Here is a 24,818-nt window from a genome sequence, read left to right as displayed (position 1 = left end):
ACTAAAATTAAATTTAATGCTTTACATGTTACGCGTATTATACGGAGTATTAAATAATTAACTCTCGAATGTAGGCAACGATTTTCTATCTATTTCGAGAAGAAATTAGCGGAGTACTTCCAAAAAGTTTCCTATGTAATCGCAGTATTCAAAACAGGCGGCATTAGATTAAACTGAAGTAAAACTCAAAGTGTTAGGGCATTAAAGATTTATGTAGTGGGTAGGTAGGAGGGTGATATTATGACTGTTGGTGGGGGTCGGGAGCATTTTCTAGAGCCGTGTTCACAGTTCACGCGCCACTGAATGTCCTATCCTCGCGAGACGTTTCAATTATTTATTACGCTTTGATAAAACGGAATGTTCTTTTCTATTATTTTCTCAAATAACTTTTAAAATTACTTATCGCACATTCAAAGGGTAAGAAATCTTATGGCACACAATGTTTGTAATATATATTATTATTACGTTACATCGCAGAACCAAACATGGAGCATATTTGGGCTCCTGAATAGTATCTTACAAAGTGATCTCTCTTTGTGTCTTAAGCGTAAAGTATTCAATCAATATGTGGTAGAGTATAGGTACCATTTATATCTTTGCACTTTTTTGCACTTTTACTACACTGATACGCCTCTTTGCCTGATTACCTCGCATAAAATTAAATCAAATGATATTCACTTATATTAATACACGTTGTCATAAATAGATAATATGTAAAAGAAATAAATTAGAATCTATTACATCATTATCATCCTAGAGCCGGAATGCAAAGTTATGAAGCGTATACTCTACCAGTGCTCAGGTATTCATGTGGAACATGACCCTTTAACGTAAGAGAGTTCTAAAAAATACGAGCAGCTCAACATGGCATTGGAAAGGGCATGTTGGGCATAACGCGGAAAGACCACACAATACCAATGGACAAGGAGGCAGAGAATAGTACGTCGCCAAGCAGATGAAATCGCAATGGGCTGGCATGTCGCTCGATGAGAGGATAACAAAGAGAATGCCTTAACCCCCCGCTGCATAGACGAATTTATAAAGTTTATTTGTTGTACGTGGCAGCGAAGAACTAGATACCGAGAAGAGTGAAATCAGCTAAGGGAGGATTTGATCCAGCAGTGGACCAACCCAGACTGATGATGATGACAATGATTCTCCGCGTAATGTTTCCCAATAATTATCGCAACTATTTTAAATGCAGAGTGCTGGGTCCTGAGGGTCTTATATACATGAGCATCAGTGTCTATGATTGTATAATATAATTATTATACTAAGTAAAGGCTTCATAGAAGAAAAAAAATACTTTTAATGTTAAATATATGTAATTGAAATTATGTAAATATTGTAAATAATATTAATGACGAAATAAATATTAAACTTTATGCCATAGAATAATAATTATTAAACTGGATACAAAATAAACCATTTTATTATATTGAGAATGATCTAAGGAATGCAAATGGCAATCAAATGAATTTTATAGGAAATATAGTATTGCATAATATTTTAATAAACTGTTTGCAGATCCTTCATTGGAGTATCATCCTGGTGGTTTTGGGAGTGTGATGGAGTGGAAGCTGCATTTTTGTAAACTGGTCTCGTATTAACACATATGTTGATAGCCATACTCCACTCCTTATGAAATGCGCTCTTTACTGTTATCTGAAACACAGAATAGTATATGTTTCTGAGTTCCCTGAGCATAAAGTAATATATTAATATTAATACTTACTTACTTAGGGTATGAGCATACGATTAATATTGAATTAAAATTAATATTAATTTTTGAGAGAGTGTCTATTATTGCGAAGGATGAAACGAGGACAGCGGACGAGAAACGAGGCCGGAAAAGATTCTCTTTCTAATTTTTGTATCAATGTAATAAAGAGAATTGAATATTGAATGACGACAAATAAAAAAACAAGTTAGTTTAAATCTAGCAGTTACAGTTGGATAATCTAGGATAAGTGTATTAGATTCATAATCTTGACTCTACAGCTGAATGATACTCGTAATATGCTCGGAAGTTTATTATTTACGTTAGGTATATTTTTCATCTACGGGAAAACTATTTGTCAGAATAACCACCGCCTGGCGCTACAATTTTTTCAGAGCTTTTGCAAAGCGGACTCACAGGCTCTGGCAGAATAATTTTGATATCTGTTATGCCTGATGATGGTGGGGGGGTTAACCGGTAGACAGATGATTACCACTAAGGAATTTTTCTCAACTGGTACATTATCATAAAATTATATGACGTGTAAAAAAAATCACATCGACATTTTCGACGAGTTGCAGTCGTGACGAGTTTAGATGTGTGAATCGGATAACAAAAACAGAAGACAGATAACAATTCATGCATTTTATATGTACCTACCTCCTTATTATTTTATTTTCGATTTATTATTCACTTGACTACTGTATAGAGATGAACTAAATTTTAGGGAAAAATATTCATTGTTTAGTTTTATGTAGAATTCTCTTAATTTGGCTAACCATTTAATTTGGCCACAATAACTTAGTTATGATGTGTCCCAATTAAGCGAAATCGACTGTTTCAGTAAAATAAAAACGTTTCCTTAATAATTTGTTACAAAAGACTAAATTCCATTTTGACTGAAGATAATCGCGATGTGGGCTATATTAGAAACTGACGTTACCTCAATAACTTCCAAAAAGGTACCTAATGCGAATGCTGTATAACACTTCATGTAATATTTATATCGTCACCTCAATACTGCAACTAGATAACTCTGATTTGGTCATGGTTGGAAAAATGAAATTCTTTATTTGATTGACATAAAACCTAGGCCATAATTATTATTTAAGATACAAATGGAAAATTGTGCTTGTCTAATTGGGAACAATTAAATAATGTTCAATTGTATGAAAAAATATTGTAGATATAAGTATTATTTTATTTATTTAATGCGTTTATGGTTTTAAAGTTATCTAATATTTTCAAACACAAACTTAATACAGTTCCCATTAACTTCTGACTTACACAGTTTTATCATTTTGTAGAGAGGAAAATTTAGAAACATATTCAATAGGTATCTCAAAAACAGTGAAAATCGAGTTATCTAGTTGTAGTATTGAGGTGACGATATATTATATAAGTATAGAAATTGTAAGATTAGTTTGAAAAATAATTAAAATCATTAAATAATTGGTGTCATTGAAAATAGTTGATAATGTGATATTTGAGAAAATAACATTAGTAGACAGATAACTGTTCATCTCTACAGAGAATTGTGTACAAAATTCAAATGTTCAGATATTATTCTGATTCCATGTTTCAAATTAACTCATCTAAAGAGTTTACAAACTTTATCTTCCAATTCCACTATTCAACAGCCATCATAGAATAATGATAACATAGCTATTAGGAGGAGAAACACAGCCGAGAAAAACAGAAACGTTTATAAATAAATCATTCACGGTTAGAACTATCTTGTATCAGAGAAAACTTGATTAACCTTATAATACTTATTGTAGTAATACTGATAGCCTATCCACCAATACCTGGATAGAAGTGAGATTTTTAATTGATAGAATCTGCCTTCATATTTATATGTTTTTGTTAACTCTACTGCTTTTAAGTTATCGATAGCTGTTTTAAGTTATACACGTATCAACAGGGTAATCCAATTAGAATCAATGTTTAATATCTAAATGGTGAACGTCACTTGGTATGTTGTAAAATAGATTATTATAATATTATCGTTTGATAGAATTGATATATTTTATGTCATATATGCTATCAGGCATTTTATGACTTAAATTTATCATGAAGTAATTTATTTTTAAAAATATCTCATTATGTAGAACCAAAATTATCAAGCTGAAAATTGACAATATTTTAATAATCATTGCGATTTTTTAGATTTAATAAACGTGATGTATGTATAATGGGAAGTTATTTTATGGTATCTACAATTAAATACATATTATCGGACATACATAACTTGAAAAATTCTCAGATATACTCGTATACACACTAGAAAAAATCATATTTGAAAAAAATACAAAGCTCGACGGTATTTTTTCAAATATGTTTTTTTCTAGTGGGTATATCTGAGATATTTTCAAGTTATGTACTATGTTCAATGTATGGAATGTTACATTCTCAAAATCCTGTGAATTATTCGTTGAATATAAGAAATAGTTTGTTACATATTACTATTGGGTTTTTAGAAGAAAATATTAGATCAGATAAAGCTCCACACATAATTAAATTGAACATTCAAATTAAAAATTCAAATTCAAATTAAAAGTTATTGTTTGATGGAGTAACTAGATTGATCTATTAGGTATTTCCGACTAAATTCTTCAAGAAGTACTTCAATTCGTTGGTCATATTTTCTGCAGGAACGCCGATAGTTAATATTATATGGATATATCGTTTGTTATTGACGAAACTGGACACTTCTTGGACACAGAAGGGCCTCAACTTGCTGGAGTGACAAATTATTAAAGACTATCACGAGTTTACCCTTTCCAGTGACTCTCGAGGCGATCGAGCCGTTCCAATAATTACTTATTAGAGATAACAGACTTCGTCGATGAAGACAAATTGTCTGCTTACATTTTGTCTACGTGAGATGCATCTACATTTTTATGGCTGCATCATTGACTTATTGTTGTGCAAGTCGTCGATGGAACAGGTGGCTGCAGCAAGTGGAAATATTATCATATGTGTTCCACGGTTTCCTCAGCGCTACATTCATAGTCTATATTATCTAGTCATAAGATCATCGGAGTTTTCCTGTCCTCATTTTTCCATTTGCTCCGGTTACACTGGTCTGAATACGGGTTAGCGTTTCACAAATCTGAAACCTTTTCATCTGGCACCATCTGGAAGGCGGTGCGGTCTCAACTCTTGCTCCATTTCGATATTTCTTCCACCGCAGATGGAAGCAGGTAATTAGTTTGTTATAAAAAATAATTATATTTACAATGTACTTATAATATACAAAGATACGATTCTGAAATCTTGTTGTATGTTCAGTATTAATAAATAATATTAAAAAATAATAAGATAAAATAATATCCAGTAATCTAATATTCCTTTGAATCACTTGTTATAACAATTCGTCAAAATACCGTGTAGACAATACTACATTTATACATTTAAAGGCATTTAAGGAAATTATTTTTTATGACCAATTAAGTTTAATACACCCTTCCGAATACTCGCCCTTTGCGTAAAATACTCCAGCTGTGGTGGCATTGTCATCTAATTTAGTAAAGTAATGAAACGAAAAAACTGCCTAAACTGAGATAAATTTTAATGTAATGAATTTTTCAGTCATTTATTTCAATGGAGAGGCGGAAAAAAACTGAGTTGCATGTTTGTTAGGTCCTAATGCCGGCCATTGAGAATTATTTTCATTCTAAAGAGATTCCTGCGCTTTAAAAAGTGTCATCCCCTTATTTTAATGGCGGCAGCTGAAGAAAAATGTCGCAAAATATGAAGTGCGAAGTGAAAAGTTGGTCGTCTGACATTAGCCAGTTCATTAGTGGAACTTAAACGAAGCGCCGCAACGCTTGCGACGCCTTCAGACGTGACGCGTAAACGCCTTCGCTGTACGGCAACGTAACATCTCCATACTTAGAAGTTTATACTACGAGTATGATTACCCTGTTTTCTAAAATATCTTCACATAATATTACTAGATGGATTACTTGAGAGGCATTTTTATTTTGTTTGTTATAATTATATTAAAATTAGTATAGCACAAACACGAGAAGGAGACTATTATGTTTGAAAGCTTGTTGTAATACCATTATATTATAATGTGTATAAGTTATTAGCCAAATAACCGCATTTTTCAAATGACAGCAAACGCATTGAAAAATTACGTATTCGTATGAAAGTACATAGGATTGCAATAACGAATGAAAATACCAATACCGGTAGTACCGATTAAAAAAGAGCCTCGAAACAGTTGAAGTCACTAATAAAATTATTTCATTGTACAATAAAAGTTATTTTAATGCGATCAGTCAGTGCGTCGGGCCTCTACGTCACTAAACGCGATACTATTATGATTAAAGGATACAAAGTCTACACAATTACAGATCGCGCAAAAGTGACCGTCAACTACAGTCACTGCTGATTGATAGCTACACGCAGGTGGCCTGCATTTTCAATATGGTACGTCCGGACCCATGGTCGTCCGGAAGTCACACGCCACGAAACTCAGATTCCTCACAGTACCCTGCCTATTACCTTATTGCACCTCGTCGCTTGTCCGCGCAACTTTCCGCATGCATTCCCCATGTCAAGATAGTCTGTTAATATATTCTAGCCTATCTGTAGTTGTACACAATATGGTCTGGGGCTAAAACTACTAGTGGATAGTTGCACTCATAAGTCATAATCGCGTGCTCGTGGCCATATTGTTGTTCTGGCGTAGTGATGTCACAGTGAGTCTGTAAGTAGTTTTGGATGAGCTTGTAAATCTATCCGCGTATGAAACTGTCTGCATGGTCAATTATTAATTCCAGTACGATTTACAACATGTTCTGTTCTGCAACGTTTTTAGATCGCGCCTTGAAAAGTTGTACACATTTTTACGGTCATCACAATATAAAAAAAATGTTTTATTTTTATTTTTTGAATTAATTCATGATATACCTACGAATAAATCAGGTTAACTTATTACGTAATAATATTTTTTGCGATTCATTTAAAGTTTCACGATGAAAACGTATCAATTGATTCGTTTTAAGAGTTGGCAAGTTTTCAAAAGTGCATCGTGAAAAGCGAGAAACCCTGAGGGGCCGGGCGTCCAAATGCAATATTGAGTTCATTAGCGGAAGCGAAAAGATCGTCGGTGAAGGAAAACTTTACTTTACTTTGTACTTGGCGAATAAAAAATAGAATAATAAAAAACAACACTTTCCCAGAGGACAGCAGAGGAAGTTTATTTTCACGAATTTCTATAATTATTTAGGACCAGTAGAAAAATTGATGTTTACTTGTAACTACTGACTACTATTACTTAGACATTACCAATGATGTTGAATAAAACCTTTTTGTATATAGATGAAGTCTAAACGCAGGTATGGAGGTGGTTGCAAAAAAGGACCACTTGAAAACACAAAAATTAGGTACTTTCTATGTGAGACTATAAGAAGGTATATTTCATGGGTGTTGAGAAATATTGGATAAACTTAAACACGTGTTAAAGAATATGTTATTTTCAATTATTAATTCTAATTGATTTGAGTTTTGTACTATTCCATTTGAGAAAATCTTCAGGCACTATGCGTACTCACCAATGGCAAATACACGCTGAAAACGAAAAGAGTTAAGATACCGAAAGGCGAAACCCGAGACGCAAACATTGACTCAAACGAAATAGTACAAAACTCTAATCAATTAGGATTTTTATCACTTAATGAAACGCGCATTCATTGTTGATATTTGAGGAAATTTAGAAAATTCTACTTTAATAAGTTGTTTAAAAATCATTATAATGGAGTTCTACCATGCAAACGACAGATAAATTAATAATAATATTATATATAATAAACTGAACAAGTTTTGTAATTCTTACGTTGTATAATCTGATCGTCATTATTAAGACATGGTACACCAAATCTGTTCTAGGTCTGCATTCTATCTTATTAATAATTATGTTCTGCGAGGACCACTAATTTTCATACAAACTATGTGCTTGAATAATTTTGGATACAAAAGTGGCACACGTCAAATTGAAATGGCCTTCAGCGATTTTTATAAGAAAATAATAGAAGGCTCCAACCTAAAGAAGATTTACTATCTTTGACTATTATTAATATAATAATATAATACAAGATTTATCTTGTAAATGATATGTAATGTGGGCGCCATACTGATATTGCCATATACATATTATGACTAAAATATTTTATTTTGTATGACCAATAAAACCCAACATCCAACCATGCCCGGTCTTACTACTCGGAACTATCTACGCTTTGACAAATATTATTTTGTAAGTACATTGTTACTGTTACAAAACTAATAATGTTCTGGGACTGCTGTTTACTGTTGTAACTGCTATCTCTACTATAGTACTCGTAGTTCAATGCGTTTGATATGTTGTACGTACCTCGTCCCTTTTTGCAACATTCTTGACATGCAACAAAAATTCTAAAAATGCCACCAACACTGCTACTGCAACACCATACAGTAATACAACGAAGATACCGCCCATGTCTGACAAGTCGAGCTGGTTTGGGTACTCCGATCGAACTTTGACATCACCCTAAAAATGAATATAATAGTTAATTATGTATTGTTTTGTACGAGGGTTGTCCTAGAATTAAAAACCATTATTCATTTTTGACGACGCGGATATTATTTCTCAAAAGATAGCAGCAATGGCGTGGGGCGTAGACTTCCCTCTCCTGAACGAGTGGTGAGCCGGCACTGTAGCTGCTTCAGTATGACATTTGCAGAGCGAGTGTACATGGTGAGGAGGGGAGAGGAAGGAGGTCCTCACTTGGTGACGTTTTATTGAAGAAAATCGATGATAAGGTTCGTGAAAATCGCCGTCTGGCAGTGCATGGGCTCGAAATTTTGATCCCAGACGTCAGTAAGTCTACCATACAAACGATTTTGAGGGGAAAATTGAGGTATGCAAAGGTGTGCACTTAGGTTTTTTTGAACCTTTTGGACTCATTTAAATGTGATGTCCTCCGTCATCCTGCTCATAACTCCGACCTGGTGCAGAGTTATTTCCATCTTTTTCTTCACCTGAAATAACATTTGGCTGGAAAAAACTTCGAGACCGACGAGGACGTGGAGGAAGAGGTGAGAACATTTTTGGCGACGGCGGAGCCGGAGTTCTACGATAAGGGAATCAAGGACCTAGTATCACGTAACGGGGACTATGTCGAAAAATAGTGGGGATATGTACCTAAAATTTCGTATGATTTTTTTATAAAAAGAAAATTTTATATATTTTATAAAAAGGTCTTTAATTCTTGGACAACCCTCGTATCTAATATATTATTGTGTCAGAAGATTTGAGAATTTATGATTACAAATTAAAAAAACCAAGTGGGATTCAAATTCATGTATTTTTTTACCATGCTCATTTATTTATTATTGATTTTTAAGAAAATATGGAAGGGGCCACTGACTTCCACATTTACCTCGCACACTACTTATAGTGTCTCATCGCTTTAACTGGATCCGCACATTTACCCATACCCAGACACTACACATTTTTGAGTCCAGCTATAAACGCATGGCCTGCAGGTATAACCAAGGGTGCTGACCAACGAGTTATTGCAAAATGTCGCATCCAATGCGCGTTTTGTAATAGTCATAATAATTATTATCAAAAACCTTTAAGGTTTTTGTTATCCACGCTATTTTGTCTTTTCATTATGCCGCATCAAAATGGCCTTTGGAAAAACTTGATCAATTCATTTTGAAATGTTACTTTGGCGAGTTTTGAGAGAAAATAGACATAATTAGATATCGAATTGAATCACAAATCTAAGAAGATCTTAATCTCTAATATCATTTTGGAATATTTCTCAATAAATTACTATTAGTTATACTATTCTACCATAGAATTCTAATAAGTAAATTGTATCTTAATTAATAGAATATATAAGTAGAGGAAGTTTTTATATTAGTGTAATTAAAATGGCGTAATCTTACTAGACACATTCGGCCATCAATGTCACTCCACCATTTTCTTTTGATATATTCCAGTCTACCATTTTCTCTCATTTTCAAAATGGCTCCACTAAAGGCCGACCTGTACGGCGAATCTGAAAAAATAGGTTATATTATTATATACCATTTCCGGTAAATAGTTCGCCAAGGTAATTAGACGCTAACATTAAATTTGACCGCGTAAGAAAATATTAATTTTATTATTCAAGGAATTTTATTCACAAGATTGAGTTTGTAACATACCTAAATGGGTAATTTAAAAATACCTCAGATAGACTTACTAGAAACAATCTTTGAAAAAAATGACACGAACATGACATGAACTGACGTCTGCTAGGAATCAAAAGTAAGTTCCTATTATCCGTACATTGATTCAAACCACACAAGTCGATTGCCAAAACAATTCGATTTGTAAAGCATTTCGGATGTTTGTCGTAATTACGTAGGACGGTGGCTCAATGGACATTGTCGCGAATACGTGAGGATGTGTTTTCAAAATATGTTCATTTAAGAAAATATATATATTATTCAAATATATACGTAACCGAGAAACAATACTTAAAGGTGTCAGATCCAAAGTTAGTTACTACCAATCGTTTTTTTTAATATTTCGTCGAAGCAGTTTTACACTGATATAAGTGTGATTCTTAAGTTTTTAATTAATAAAATTCAACCATTGAATTAAATCATGCAGTGCGTTGTTATGAGTAATTCATGACAATAACATTTTGAGTAATAACTACACAGCCAATTTATTGTGAAAATGGCTATTGACGAAATACTACAACTACACATATTTATAATAACTGATAAAAATTGAAAAACTAATATTCCCCTTATATTAAATTAGAACCCGAATGACGATTTGTCAAAAAAAAATAGTATCCATTTTTTCACAATATTATGAGACAATTTGTTGGCTCAAATCCAGATCCTTCAATAGTAAAGTTTGACGAAAATATTAAGTTGTAAATAGTAAAATTGAAATTTGTTACAAAATTGGTAGCATCCATCATCCAACTTTGATGCATTATTTTAATCAATAGCGAAGAATTGTTTTTTTTTTATTAATTAAAATATATATGAGGCAAATTACTTTGAACTTTTGTATGTAACTGTATATATTGTAATATTATGTTGTACATATCAAATATTCTATATTTGAATACATTAAGTATGATTTTAAGTAGTAAATAATTTATATGTAGTACCCTCAATTAAACGGATAATTCTCATATTATAATACGTAGTTCGGTCTAATTTTGTGAATTCTATCGGTTTTATTTTATTTTTAAATAATATACTTACTTTTTCCAGTAAAATTGGAATTCCAAAATCGACATAATACTATTTTTTTATGAGAATTGGTCAACTGAAGTAAAATGAAGAATATATTCATTATAATATTAAATATATTATTATATACCTACTCTTGTTTTATTTGTAAACATAAAGGTACCAGTTTCATATGTCATTCAATATTTCTCACGAAAACAAAGAAACGAAGGAGAAAGAATACACAGGAAATGTTTTTGTAATAATTACTGTTGGGACCAATATCATATTATCTACCTTCCAAATCCCACCCCCATATACAATGATAATTCAATGCACACTTGGGTTATTATAATTAAGGGTAAAACGTAACGACAACGTCGTTTAAACCGACGATGTTAAAATGCAGTTCACATCGCTAATACTAGTGTTACATTATATATAAATAAAATTCAAGTCTATGTCCTGGGATCCTAATCGTCTACAATATTCAAAATACTTCAAGGTTAGTGACTCCGGTCCGTTAATCTACACTTACCCATTTCTTTTTTCATATTCGTGCAGTTTCTCCCCCCGCTAATACAGTCCACTCGCCCCTTTTAAAACATTTGCAAACAATTAAGTATTAAATATACATACTTTTTAAAAACGCTTTCTGAGAGAATATAACCAATAGAAAAAATCTTTTTTTTTGAAAAAAGTAAGCCACCCCGGCAGGGAATCGAACCCTGCATCTCCCGGGTTTACGCCCCATCTGTGCCAATACCTCTATGCTACGCAGTGATATACTAATTGCGACAAATTTTAACTATTGGCCACTTTTGATACACACTCATCAGCGCTTTTCCAAATCAAGCTACTTTGACTTTTTTCAAAAAAAGATTTTTTCTATTGGTTATAATAATATTCTCTCAGAAAATGTTTTTCAAAATTATGTATGTTCAATAATTATAATGGTACATTCTTAAATCTTGTGAATTATTCGTTGAATAAAAGAAATAGTTAATTATAAATTATTAGCAAGTTCAAGTAAGTTACATCATAAAAATATTGGAGAAATCCACGACGTCGGTTAGTAATTGAAGTAATAGGTATCTACTTTGATTTAATAAACAAAAATCGATTGCCAAAGTAGCTTGATTTGGAAGAGCACTGGTGAGTGGGTATTAAAAGTGGCCAATAGTTAAAATTTGTCGCAATTAGTATGTCATTGCGTAGCATACAGGTAATGCGCTGACGGGGCATAAACCCGGGAGATGCAGGGTTCGATTCCCTGCCGGGGTGGCCTAATTTTTTCTATTTCTTATAATATATTCTCTCAGAAAGTGTTTTTCAAAATTATGTATGTTCAATAATTGAAATGGTACATTCTTAAATCTTGTGAATTATTCGTTGAATAAAAGAAATAGTTAATTATAAATAAGGTATTAATAATTATTATGTATAGAGTTTACTAACTAAATGGCATTGCGATCCCAAAGGACCTGGGCGCAATCGCATTTCCAAGTTGTGTGAGACTGCAGTCTCGTGCTGCAAAATACTCCAGCGCGGTTGTCTCCATGAAGAAGGCGTATATTCCCTTCGACTTTTTCACCCGGTCCACTCCTTCATTGTAACTGGCGGGTGCATTCGACGGGTCAGCGTTCATGATCTCCCAAATGCGTCGGTACTGCGAAAATTCCGAATTCTGCGAAATAACAAGAAAACCTTGATATTTTATTTAATATATTATTTTCATAAAGACTACATACACATGAATCTACTGATATAAACTAAAATCAATTGAATATTAAAATTTATACTACTTATGATAATATTATTTCATGCTTAGTCTACCAGAAGAAACATTTAACTTGTACAGTTGCAAGTTGAAGAGATTACAATATTAATATACTTGGCTGACGAGATAATATGGAACCATGGAACCACAGATACACACCATCCGCTACAGGATCAATAACGTAGAAGTTTATTCCAAACATAAAGTCTGTCATCACTTTTGCCAGGAACATAAAAATCTCACATGAACTCACGCAGATACTAACAGGCCACGGAGCGGTGCGAGCCTATCTAAAAAGATTTAAATTGAGGGACGATGACTATTGTCCATGTGACGGCTACACATCATAAACTGTGTGACATGTCATCAACGAATGTCCTATACTAGAAAGGGAGCGATGGACTCTCAAGACTCTGTGTAGACAGCATAACCATGAAATTGACCTCCTAAAGCCTCACGAAGTACTAAGCAATAGAACAACACAAGAACACTAAACAAAATATTTAATTCTGGCCATAAGGAAAATTAAAGGTATAAATGAAGGAACATAATTACGTATGTTAAAGTACGAAAAAGCAAGGGCATGGTTTTTATATAAAAAAAAATCTGGAATGAAACAGTAAGGAACCTTTGTTGGTAAATGACTGGGTGAAAGCAGCGTAGGACCGAGTATCGGGGCGGTGGAGATGGAAGATTGAGGATTTTGGCCTTCGAAGAAGAACATAGTTTGACCTTTATTTAAAACTTTCTATCGCACTCTCTATTGTTGAAGAATGAATCTCTATGTAAAGGTTCGTCTTGTAATATCTTTTACTAATATTCTTGTTCTACTGCTAGATTGGGTGGCTGATAGTATTGAGATGGCTATAATCTATTTCACTTAGTTGAACCGTTAATTGGGTGACGGTCCTCTGTCGTGTCGATCTTCAATGTATTTTCTGGCAAACGCGCCTCTCAATATTGTTTTTATCTTTTATATGAATATATATATATCATATTATAATAATATGTCACCAAAGAATTCTCTAAAATAGATTTTCAGAGAGTCGTTCTCTCACTAATATTTCATCCAGAACTGAGATAGTCGTTTTCACCTTCCGCAGTATCCTCAACATCTACTTTCAATAACAAACTTATTTTGCTATAAAATCTAGTATTAATTTAATGTTGTCAACTGTCATTAAGTACCTTGAAGTATACTGATGTAGATCCACCCATAAGCACCCCGTACTTAATCATGTTCTGTTTGGGGAGGTCGTCAATTTGCATAGTAGCTTCAGATGTCTGTAGTCGCTCCTTTATACGAAAAGCGGCCAAGTTTGCTGTGTAAAAGGAAACCACGATAATAGTGAAGAACCACCAGACGCTTACAGCCATTCGTGAGGATATATTTCTGTAAACAGTTTAAAAATTAAAACAATTTAATAATCCTTCATCCATCATAGTAGTTCTTGTAAAGGTAACTTTATATTTCGGATCCTAAATGAAATATAATTCCTTATTTTAATGTTGGAAACTATTGACCCAAGTATTTTTCTTCCAGTTATTTTCTAAAACATAGCTCGAAGAAGAGACAATTGCTGAACAAATCTAGTCATCCAGTGGTACCCAGGAGGTACAAAACGTCCACAATGTAGACTTAGAGGCCGCTGGATCGATGGAATGATTAAGTACTGCGGAAGTACGTGGCAATGCAACGCACAGGACCGAGAGAAGTGGAATCAGTTTGAAGAGGCCTTCATCCGGCAGTGGATAGATTTAGGTTGACGATGATGATGCTAAAGAATAAATAACAATGTTTCAAATTCAATCAATATATGGCTAGTACCACCAGTGGGTCTATTCTATACTTATCTAACACTAAATTGATAAATAGTATCAAACTTAGGGTAGGTTTGTATCAAAATATTAGCACTTATTGTAACAATTACACGAAGCCGGTTTTTATTGTTGCAATAAGTACGATATTTTAACAGCAGCAAGATAGGTGCTGTTAAAATATAGCACTTATTGCAACAATAAAAACCGGCTTCGTGTAATTGTTACAATAAGTGCTAATATTTTGATACAAACCTACCCTAAGTGTGATAATATTTTTCACTTTATCACTTTAGCGGTCGATAAGCATAGAATAGACCCACAGATGAGGACAGTGTTTACCGCCACTGAATAATATCAGTTTAAATCGTTAAACAATGATATCATTATCATCAGTTTACATATTTTTTTCTACGAAGGGTGTCTACTTGACGAGAAGACCTCGTGTAGGTGCTCTCTTTATCATAATGACTCGTCCTTATTTCTCTAGAGACGCAATAAATATTTTGTGTGGAGCTTCTAAGTATTTCTCTTTCTGTCACCCCGATGTTCCTTTTACCGTGGTCAGAACCTATTCGCGGACATAATTTAATAATAATTTGTCCTAATGAATTGAGGTTTAAAATATTAGATTTGTTGCACAAGACGGTGATGATTCTGATGAATCTTTTGTCATATTCATTAGGAAACGAGAGCTACGATTTATTGAGGTATAATTAGTGGGTACTGAAATTTTGAAGGACGAAGATATTTTTTTTAAGATATTCAGGTCATGGATATAAGAGAGATTATAGATCCTAACAAAGGGTATATTTTTTGTTAACTCGACTTTATATGTTCATGCTTACCTAGACATGATGTATCCTCCACGATGCAACAAGTTTGCCATTGGCATCCAAATACAATTAAAAAATGACGGAGTTTCCTCAAATCCTTTATTTTCGAAATCAGAATTACGTTTGCACAGTTCCTTGGAAGATATCCTGTAAATAATTCAGGGACAGACTGTTAGCAAAGTGACAATTTGCTGTAAGTAAATGCTGAAAATTCAAATTTTTTTTTATGAATGCCTATAAACTATTTTTAATTAAAGATTGTCCATATGGCTCGAAATGAAATGAAAAATAATTGAGCATCAAATTTTATTTTGAAATAGCATATTCAATTAAAAACAAATAAATTCTTGAATATATGGCTTTAACTATTTTTGTACTTACAATAAATATAGTTACACATTTATAATTTTAACAATCTAATAATATATATTTTCCTCCTCGGATTTATATTTGAAGAATGATTTTTTAATGTTATTACATGAAAAAATTGTATACCTAGTATTTAGTCGAAATAATTTCGTTACAGGCCATTTATTATTATTAGTTATAGTGAAATTTAGATATTCATAAAATTTTTGGATTATATTGGATTTATATTGAATAAATATACGGCATGTTTAACTAGAGAGTTATTGCTTTTAAGATGTTTCATCCTAAGAAAATCATAGATGCCCCCCCCCCCACAGGTGGAGATTGTAATAACTGATTTTTGTTCTTACGAGAAATTGATGTTAACCACACATATTGAAAAATACGCTAGCTTTGGCTGAGTGATAACGTGTCGGCATATAATGTCGTAGGTCCCGGGTTCGAATCCCGGGTCTGATAAAACAAAACAAGACGTTAGTATGAACAATAATTATAGATAAATTGGGTAAGTAATATTATAAATTATTTCGATATTCCAGTTCGTAAACCCCTAATTATCGAATAACATTACGAAACTTAATAGCCATTAAATTAATATCGTCAACTCAATACTACAACTAGATAACTTAATTTCCTCTGTTTTTAAGACGGTTATTGAATATGATTCTGCATTCCCTTCCCTACAAAATGATAAAACTAGGGATTTAAGGAGTTAATGGTAAACTGTAGATATTAATTTTGTGTTTGAAAATTTTTGATAACTTTAAAACTATGAATGCATGAAGAGCATACTTTAGGGAAACGGCAAATAGTTTTCAGCAATAGGTGGGAAGTAATTATTTTGCATGCGTTGCTAGTCGGAGAGCGATAGTCGACCTGTGAGCATGTCAATTTGTTTTGTGATGGCGTCGGAGGAATTAATTCTTAAATCTTGTAAAGATGACTAAAAATGAAAAACAAAACATGTCAATGAATATATTATTATTATTACTTAAATAACAATAAATATAACATTAAATGAACGCATAATGAATTATTATGACAAATTATGTTTTGTCACGCGTTGTTTGCACAATCTGCGCGTCGCGTAGTCACGATCGTTTTAGACCGTGCCCCAGCTGAAGTATAGCCAATATAAGATCTACAACATTTTTTCATACAAATGAACATTATTTAATTGTACCCAGTCAGACAAGCACAATTTTCCATTTTTATTTTAAATAATAATTATAGCCTAAATTTATATTAATCAAGTATGTACAGTTTAAATTTTATTTTACTAACAATGACCAAATCAGAGTTATCTAGTTGTATTGTAGTATTGAGGTGACGATATTATATTGGTCGTGTATAATAATTAAGAAAGCTATTATTGAAAGTCGTTTGCATTAAAAGGAAATTGATAACTTAATGTAAGACAATATCGGTCATTGAAGAAATTCAATTATGAAGTTTACGGAGGAATAAATTAAAATTAGTTTTATTCGTTTTTTTCTACCAAATAACTATTGATAGATTACTGAATCTTTTTCCCATAGATTTCTCGGCTAATCTAAAAAAATGGTGATATTAATACATACCTGGTTAAAATGTAGAGAATGAGTGAGACAGCAATATATGCGGCGAATATGTAAGTCCACAGATTCGACGAAAATGGTTGAAGAAATGAGAAAGTATTTTCTGAGTTTACGTTGAACCTGTTGTATAGTAGACCGATTCCGGCATCCATGAATGGAATAGTGAAGTCGACCGATTTTAGTCGCTCGGGGTTTATCGTTATGTCGGCTACGCCTGCTTGGGCCCTCTGATCGTAGGCAAAGAAAATTAAATTATTACGGATCGAAACTGACAATCAAAATAGAATAAAGTTCGCAATATGTCTTTTTCTATGTATGCTATTATTTCAATCTCTGCCTAATCGAAGAGTGATTTCTTTCTACCATTAAACACTCTTTAAGATCAATTAATATTATCATCAATGTAACTCGTAATACTTCAACCGTCTTGAAGATAGTTCATAGTAGTATATATGCCGTATTGAATGATGCTGATCATCGTGCGGTTGACACATTTAATAGTACCATTATGGTTAATGTATTTTACATAATTTACTTATTTAATTTTTGATGTATTATAAGTGTCTCGTCTCTTAAATTACGGTTAATTAACGCTTTCGCTGCTGAATAGATAATGAGATTTTAATTGCCCCCTTTAAAATGCACGTTAATTACATCGATCGGCCGCCTGGTCATTACGCGCCGTGTGCGTCTTCCGCGTCCAAAGTATTAAGCAATTAATTAGTATAGGTTTAAAACAGAAATGACAATGGACCAGTTTCCAATTATTTCACAACGATAAATTAAAATACGATTGTATCACACTTTTCATTATACTGCCAAAGATATGGCCAAATAAAATTTTGTGGAAAGTGAGGTAGTTTGGCATATCAATAATATTGTATACTAGGTATTATGTACCCCACAGATCGATCGCGGTTGTAATTTTACAATATCGCATTATTGTATGTTCTGTGCCTTAGAGCGTTTTGAATGAAAACTCTATCGAAAAAAATAGAGAAAAAGTACATTATATGGTCATAAAAATCAATATTATTTTTAATGTTATCAAGGATCTCCAACAAAAAACCCTAAATCATTATCGAGATAAATATGGATCACCATTTATAAAAACATTCCAATTGTGATATTTACTCTGAGAGATACGTTTTTCAAATTCAAAATAATATTATGAACAGTTTATTATTGCGATGTTTGCTCATTTAAATGCTTACCATACCGGTCATTTAAAAATACATAAAATAAAAATATCTATTGCTGAAACATATCAATGTGATAAATAATGTACTTATTTCAATTCTAACAGCTGGTTAATCTCAAAACATATTAAATTACCCAGATCTACTGTTGAAAATCCATATTTCTTTTTATTTGCTCATTTAAATAATATATGAATATAATTAAACTCAAAATACATAAAATGACATAAGTATAATGGCGAAGACAACCACGCGATACGTTTTGTTTATTTAAACGTTTTGCAGCTTAGTGATATCAATACTCGAAAAATTATCTACCTACCTACCTGTTATACTAAAATTATATCAATATGATATTATTTGTTCATTTAAATATTGGTATTTAAAAAGACGCATTGATCCTTAAGTAATTTATTATGCAAATTTGGTAAGTAGTTCGCGACTATATTATTATTATAAACGTCAATCACAACAACAAACATGTTGGCCATATCTGAATGTATACAAAACATAAATAATTACGAATTGTGAAATTTAAATGAAACAATTGAAAAAAAAAATCCAAAATAATGTAGATATGTATGTAGTAAATAAAAAAGCTTGTTAAATAATGCAATTATTATAAATTAAGAGTAATTATTAATGAACATACATAATTTTGAAAACACTTCTATTAAAATAATATAATATCTATTATATAGCCAATAGAAAAAATCTTTTTCAAGAAAGTAAGACACCCCACCCCGCAGGAATCGAACCTGCATTTACTTACTTACTTATGAATTATTTGCAATTAAATATTATAAATATTTAGCATGTGTTACCTTCCCTATCAATTCTCCCATAATGCCGGTCCACGTCCTAGTTTTCTTATTGAATGCTCCGTATTGGTTATCGGGCGCCAGTTGAAATACGAAAGAAATGTTTAAAATGTCAGATATGCCATTCATGAGGTCCATCGAGTAACCTTCATACCTGTCGTTCCCTTCTAAGACCTCACCATTTTGAGGTATTTTCAATTGCAAATAAGGTTCTCCAATTCTTGACGAAATTACGAATACCTTCGAATTGGTCATAAGCATATCGTCCAGTTGGGTTATATGAGAAATGCCGTCATTTACATTCCAGTCTCCTATTTTAATCACGCCGCTGTTCAGTTCCACAATTTCTAGATTCACAGACTCGCGTTGGGAGTTTTTGAATCGGATGTCACCGGTCATACCTTTTGTCGTTGCCTGTAATAATAAATAAAAATAATATATAGGTAGTCAATAAACAGTAAAGATACTTAATGGAGAGCGATTTAAAATTAATAATAACTAATAACATTAAGCTGCTAAAAAGAAATCATTTAGAATGATGGTAATAAAATCATATCGATATATGTTTTAATGATAATATTATATTAAATATTTTTACAGTAATTAATTAATATGACACTGCAAGAACATCAGCTTTATTCAAAGAGCATATGAAACAGGTCCTCATGATTATTAAATTATGTGGAATACGTACATTATACGGTGTTTTATTGTATTCAATAAATTATCTTTCCACCAAGAGTTGACAATTAATACAATTAATGTAAATTTAATGATCTGTTATGTATATTTCATCTGAAACGTGTTTAGTTACCTGGGTTTTGCTTTTTGGTATATTTAGGCACTATGTACATACGTATATGCTCATATCCAGTTAAAAACGATTCAAAGAGAATGAATACTTAGATCTCAAAATAGGTTAAATAAAAAGAGTTTTTAAAATTTTTGTGTTATGTATTTAAAAAAAATATTCAAACCTTGAATTAACAAGTTGCAATGTCAATGATATAAAAAAATGAATATAATATTTAAATGTACGCATTGCATGACATGCCCTATGCCATATTTGATGAACTAAAATCATACATTATTATGCTGCGATGAAAATGATCTACTTTTACCAGCTTAATGATGAATAATCATTAAATTTATATTTCAAATGTTTACAAACTAAATAAATATACATATAATGATTTAAATAAAGAGAATATATTTGTGGTAACTATGCATTTAAATTAAAATTTCACTTTTACTGAGTTTGACAAAATATACAGACCCGTATAATGTACGCACGTAAAAAAATCATGCTATTTAAAAACAATTCGGGTTTCACTTAAACGGACACAAATTAAATTTCATTGCAAAGGCTTATATCAAAATGAACACGAATAATAAATTAGTTTGCTATTTCAACAGTGATATTGTTATTCTCGAAATAAAAGTGATATGGTTTTAAAATATATACAAATAATATTATATAATGTGATATATGTAGCTAACTATATTATTTCTTGTAAACTTTCTGCAAAAAATATGTGAGTCAATTCAATTTATTGATAATTTCTTAAATTGTAATTTTGCTTTATATCCGATATAAAGACGTATAATTGATTGAGATGATAATTAATATATTCTTGAAGTCTAAAAATTACGAGTAGCGTAACATGGCATGTTGTGCATGACGCGGAAAGACAACGAAAGAGATCGATGAATAAAGATGCATACAGAAAGACGTGATGTGATAGAGGTCGCTAAGCAAATTAAATGGCAATGGACTGGCATATCACTCGGTGAGTGGATCAATGGTATATAAATGTCGTCATACAGTGGTGCTCAAGGGGCAATAAACAACCAGAGGGATGCCCTAAAATTAGCTGGATCGGCGAACTCATAATGTTCGGTGGATGTAAGTGAACAGTGGAAGGAGCTAGTGTAAGCCTTCATCTAGTAGTGGATCGACCTCGGCTGATAATGATGACTATATAATATTCATTAATCTTATAAGTCACTTGCTAAATGTGGTGTTTTGTATAGAATGAATATTATGAAGAAAATATCTAAAGGACAGTCCTTGTAAAAAATTATTAAAATAGCCGATATTGTATAACTTCATAGTATTATGCCCTTTTTAACAATCAACATGTCAGCTAAAATAAAAAATATAGAATTTCAATATTCCACGGTTTGAAAAGTCCAGGGCTGCATCGAGGAAGTGTGGGCGATGCGATGCGATCATCAGTCGTGGAGTACGTGGCTGGTATTGTTTTGGAACAGCGCACGCGTCGATGCCTGACAATAAATATGTCGCCACTACTGATATCCCAGCGGACCGTGCCTACCCTGGCCCGCCTACCCGCACACCTCGCGGCCTGACTGTTCGTTATTCCATCAGATTAACGACGGGCTTAATGCAGTTTGCACCGTGCGATGAAATTTTCGCGCCATATCAAAATATCAACCCATCCACTTTCCTATACATACACATTCTAGTGATAAATAAACATATTGAAATTGTCTGTTTTCATGTAATGTTAGCTGAAAAACATTAATAAATGAATTACCTGGAAACGAAAAATAAAAACATGAATCTTGATTCTCATGAACATTCTGAGAGATTAAAAGATTCTGCTGTCCCATGAAATACATATATAATAATTATGTTGGGTGCAACGTTGCAAAATTAAAGCATTTTTCTTGGCAGATCTAGCATTTTTGCAAGCTTGCAAAATAGGCATATTATGGCGTATGGCGTTAAAACTAGCATTTTTGATACCATAACAGCTTAAAATTTCTCACAAAAAAGCTAGAAAATGCTTGAAAATCAGCATGTTGGCTTCTTGTACTTTATAATATTATACCAATAATCAAATACACGTACTTAACATATTATTATGATTTTTTTTAAGTGACGACCAAATTTCGTACCTGATCAGTTTTTTTGTAGGACTTAGGTATTACTTAGTAGCAAAGCAATTAACTATCCTTCAAATATTTTGTTGTCGCAAAACAACTAGACATATTTTTAATCATAGGAAAATCTAGTATTTTTTTCTGCCAGATAGCTTATTTTATTATCCTATCTGGCATATTTTTGTCAATGGCAGTTGGAAACAATGCCGGGGTGCTTACTTGCCTACTTGATCTAAATTCAATTAGTTAAAAAAAATGAATTTATTCAGACTCCACTGCAAACGCTTGATATAAAATTTAATGTCACTAAATATTAGATATAACATTTAGTATCTAAGAAAGGAGATATTAAATGACCCCCTAATTAAGAGAATCATAACAAACATTTAGGCCACTACAGAGGAAGTTGTATTACCAGATTTTTGTTTTTACGAGAAATTGATGTTAGCCACTTGCTTAACTTATTAGGTCAAAACACATATGAACGTGTGAATTTGCCAGACACAGGATTCGAACCCGGGACCCACGTTACCGGTCGCTTATCGTGGGCGTCAATTATTGCATGGTTTACGGCGTTTACGCAATAAGCCACAGCTAAAAATAATACCATTCATTCTAAGTAGTAAAAATGCAAGCGTTTGATATCTAGCCTTTCTTGAAGGCAGTAGAATTTTGACTCTTTTGAGAGATAAGCTGATCATTGATGCAATTTGAAAAAGTCGCCTGACATCATGGCACGGTGAGTGTTATGACGTTATAATAAAATCCAGGAGACACTTTTATGGTTCAGCGATCACTAAAATGACGAGACAAATTTCCCACGAGAACCGATTTTAAATTGGCGACAAAATTTTCAATATTTATGCATTTCTTCTGAAATTTTTCGAAGTTATTATAACACTATAGCAATATTTTTTATGGCGAAGGATGTCGAGGGAGGCGAAAAATGCGTAAGCGAAAATAATAGTGCGCACTTGGACAGTTATACTTATACATTTACGGGACTAATAGTATTTTATTGAGCATATTGGTATACATGGACGTCAAAAATGTACGAAATCGATGATATTTCAAGAGCTTACTTATATTAAAATAATGGATAATTAATGTAACATAACATGTCTTTCTGGTGATACAATTATATGTGGATATATCCCTCTTCTCCATACGTGTCTATCCAAAGCCTTTACCTGACGTATAGCATCTTCAAATCAACTATATACTATCCTTCCATCTTGTGTGCGATCGACAAGTCTTCGTTTGCCTTCCGGCTTTCCGAATGTCAGTTTGTTTATCATGAATTATTTGTACATCCTGTATATATAAGCCAGCCATATAAAGTGGGTCAATTAGTATTTTTATAGTGCTTACGTAATTATTTAATAATTTAACTAATTAAAAAAAATAATCCTACCTATTATTTATGGACCATTTATGTCATATCATATTAACTCTACCCACAAGAAGCTGTCAAATGATCGCTTAAAATGTGATAATATGTAATAGTGAACTGACTTTATATCAAACTGTCCGTCAGATGGAATCGTCAAATGTCTCAGATTTTGTTGTTTATTATTCTTCGATAATGAAATTCCGTACATTCCTCAGAAAAAAATGTTCAATTATTGACCTCTATTGTTGGTTTAGATGCGTATTTTGTATGCCATTATATTCGCGAAAGGGGTTTGTGTCGGTTGTCAAAGGTTACTGCGGTTATATGTAGTTACAAACGTGGTTATTAATTTTCCAATTTGTGTGGCAAAGTTATTCCAAAGTAATTATCACCCTTTCGCGCGCGAATGGACAAATGTGCACTGAGCATCGAGTAAATACGACGGCATCAACAATATCCGCTTTGATAAATTAATGAAATTCACCTTCGAATTTTTGCTCATAATAAATGGTAACATTTATTATTATTACGGTTTAGGATTTTCCCCCACAGTAATGACAATACTGACTGTATATTTTACTTGATATGTAGCGACATCCCGTTTCCGCCTTCGTACAGTGGTAAGATAGTAGTTTAGTTTAAGTGCCTTCAAGAAAATAAATCTTTCAAAGAAAGTTGTAGGTAACAGTTATAAGGTTCTAAAAGTTGTACATGTTATCTTTAAGCACCATCAGAACTATTACATCTAGTCTTTTTGTTATTTTTTTGATCCATAATAACTCTCAGATCAATTCCGTATATTATTATCTACCTACATGACGATTACCTAAATTGAAAGTTAACACTAATAGTTAACACCTGCGCATCTATTCTATACACAGGGCCGGCGCGTCCTTATAGGCGCACTAGGCAAACGCCTAGGGCACAAAACATAAGGGGGCACACAAATGGAGAACTAAAATAATTAATTTACATATTTTAATAATTTTAAATACTTAATACGTTTTATTTATTTTGATGTTTTTAACTGTTTGTTGTAATTATGTATCATAAGTAATGATCGAATGCGGAATCTGGCGGCGTTCCATGGCCAGCATCAGGTATACAAACGATACAGCCAGATACAAACGGTACAAACGATACAAATCC

At 32.5% G+C, this 24,818-nt stretch overlaps 1 protein-coding gene across 1 annotated transcript in view; it reads right to left on the bottom strand.

The window, feature by feature from the left end:
• Window positions 1-1,306: 1,306 nt before the first annotated feature.
• LOC147075986 (glutamate receptor ionotropic, kainate 1-like) overlaps window positions 1,307-24,818 on the bottom strand; it is a 46,186-nt gene continuing 22,674 nt past the window's right edge. The window contains exons 7-14 of the mRNA XM_085942325.1: window positions 19,370-19,780; window positions 17,350-17,573; window positions 15,413-15,547; window positions 13,935-14,139; window positions 12,425-12,653; window positions 9,674-9,786; window positions 8,109-8,264; window positions 1,307-1,665 (exon numbers count right to left, since the gene is read on the bottom strand). Of these exons, the coding sequence (XP_085798451.1) occupies window positions 1,510-1,665; window positions 8,109-8,264; window positions 9,674-9,786; window positions 12,425-12,653; window positions 13,935-14,139; window positions 15,413-15,547; window positions 17,350-17,573; window positions 19,370-19,780 (1,629 nt within the window). The 3' untranslated portion in view covers window positions 1,307-1,509. The remainder of the gene's footprint in view (window positions 1,666-8,108; window positions 8,265-9,673; window positions 9,787-12,424; window positions 12,654-13,934; window positions 14,140-15,412; window positions 15,548-17,349; window positions 17,574-19,369; window positions 19,781-24,818) is intronic.

Source organism: Rhyacophila brunnea, unplaced genomic scaffold (assembly GCF_057557595.1).
Source record: "Rhyacophila brunnea isolate RB1 unplaced genomic scaffold, BYU_Rbru_1.0 scaffold_14, whole genome shotgun sequence".
Lineage (NCBI taxonomy): Eukaryota > Metazoa > Arthropoda > Insecta > Trichoptera > Rhyacophilidae > Rhyacophila > Rhyacophila brunnea.
Note: the sequence above shows the minus strand (reverse complement) of the source record. Positions and strands in the feature narration are given on the sequence as shown.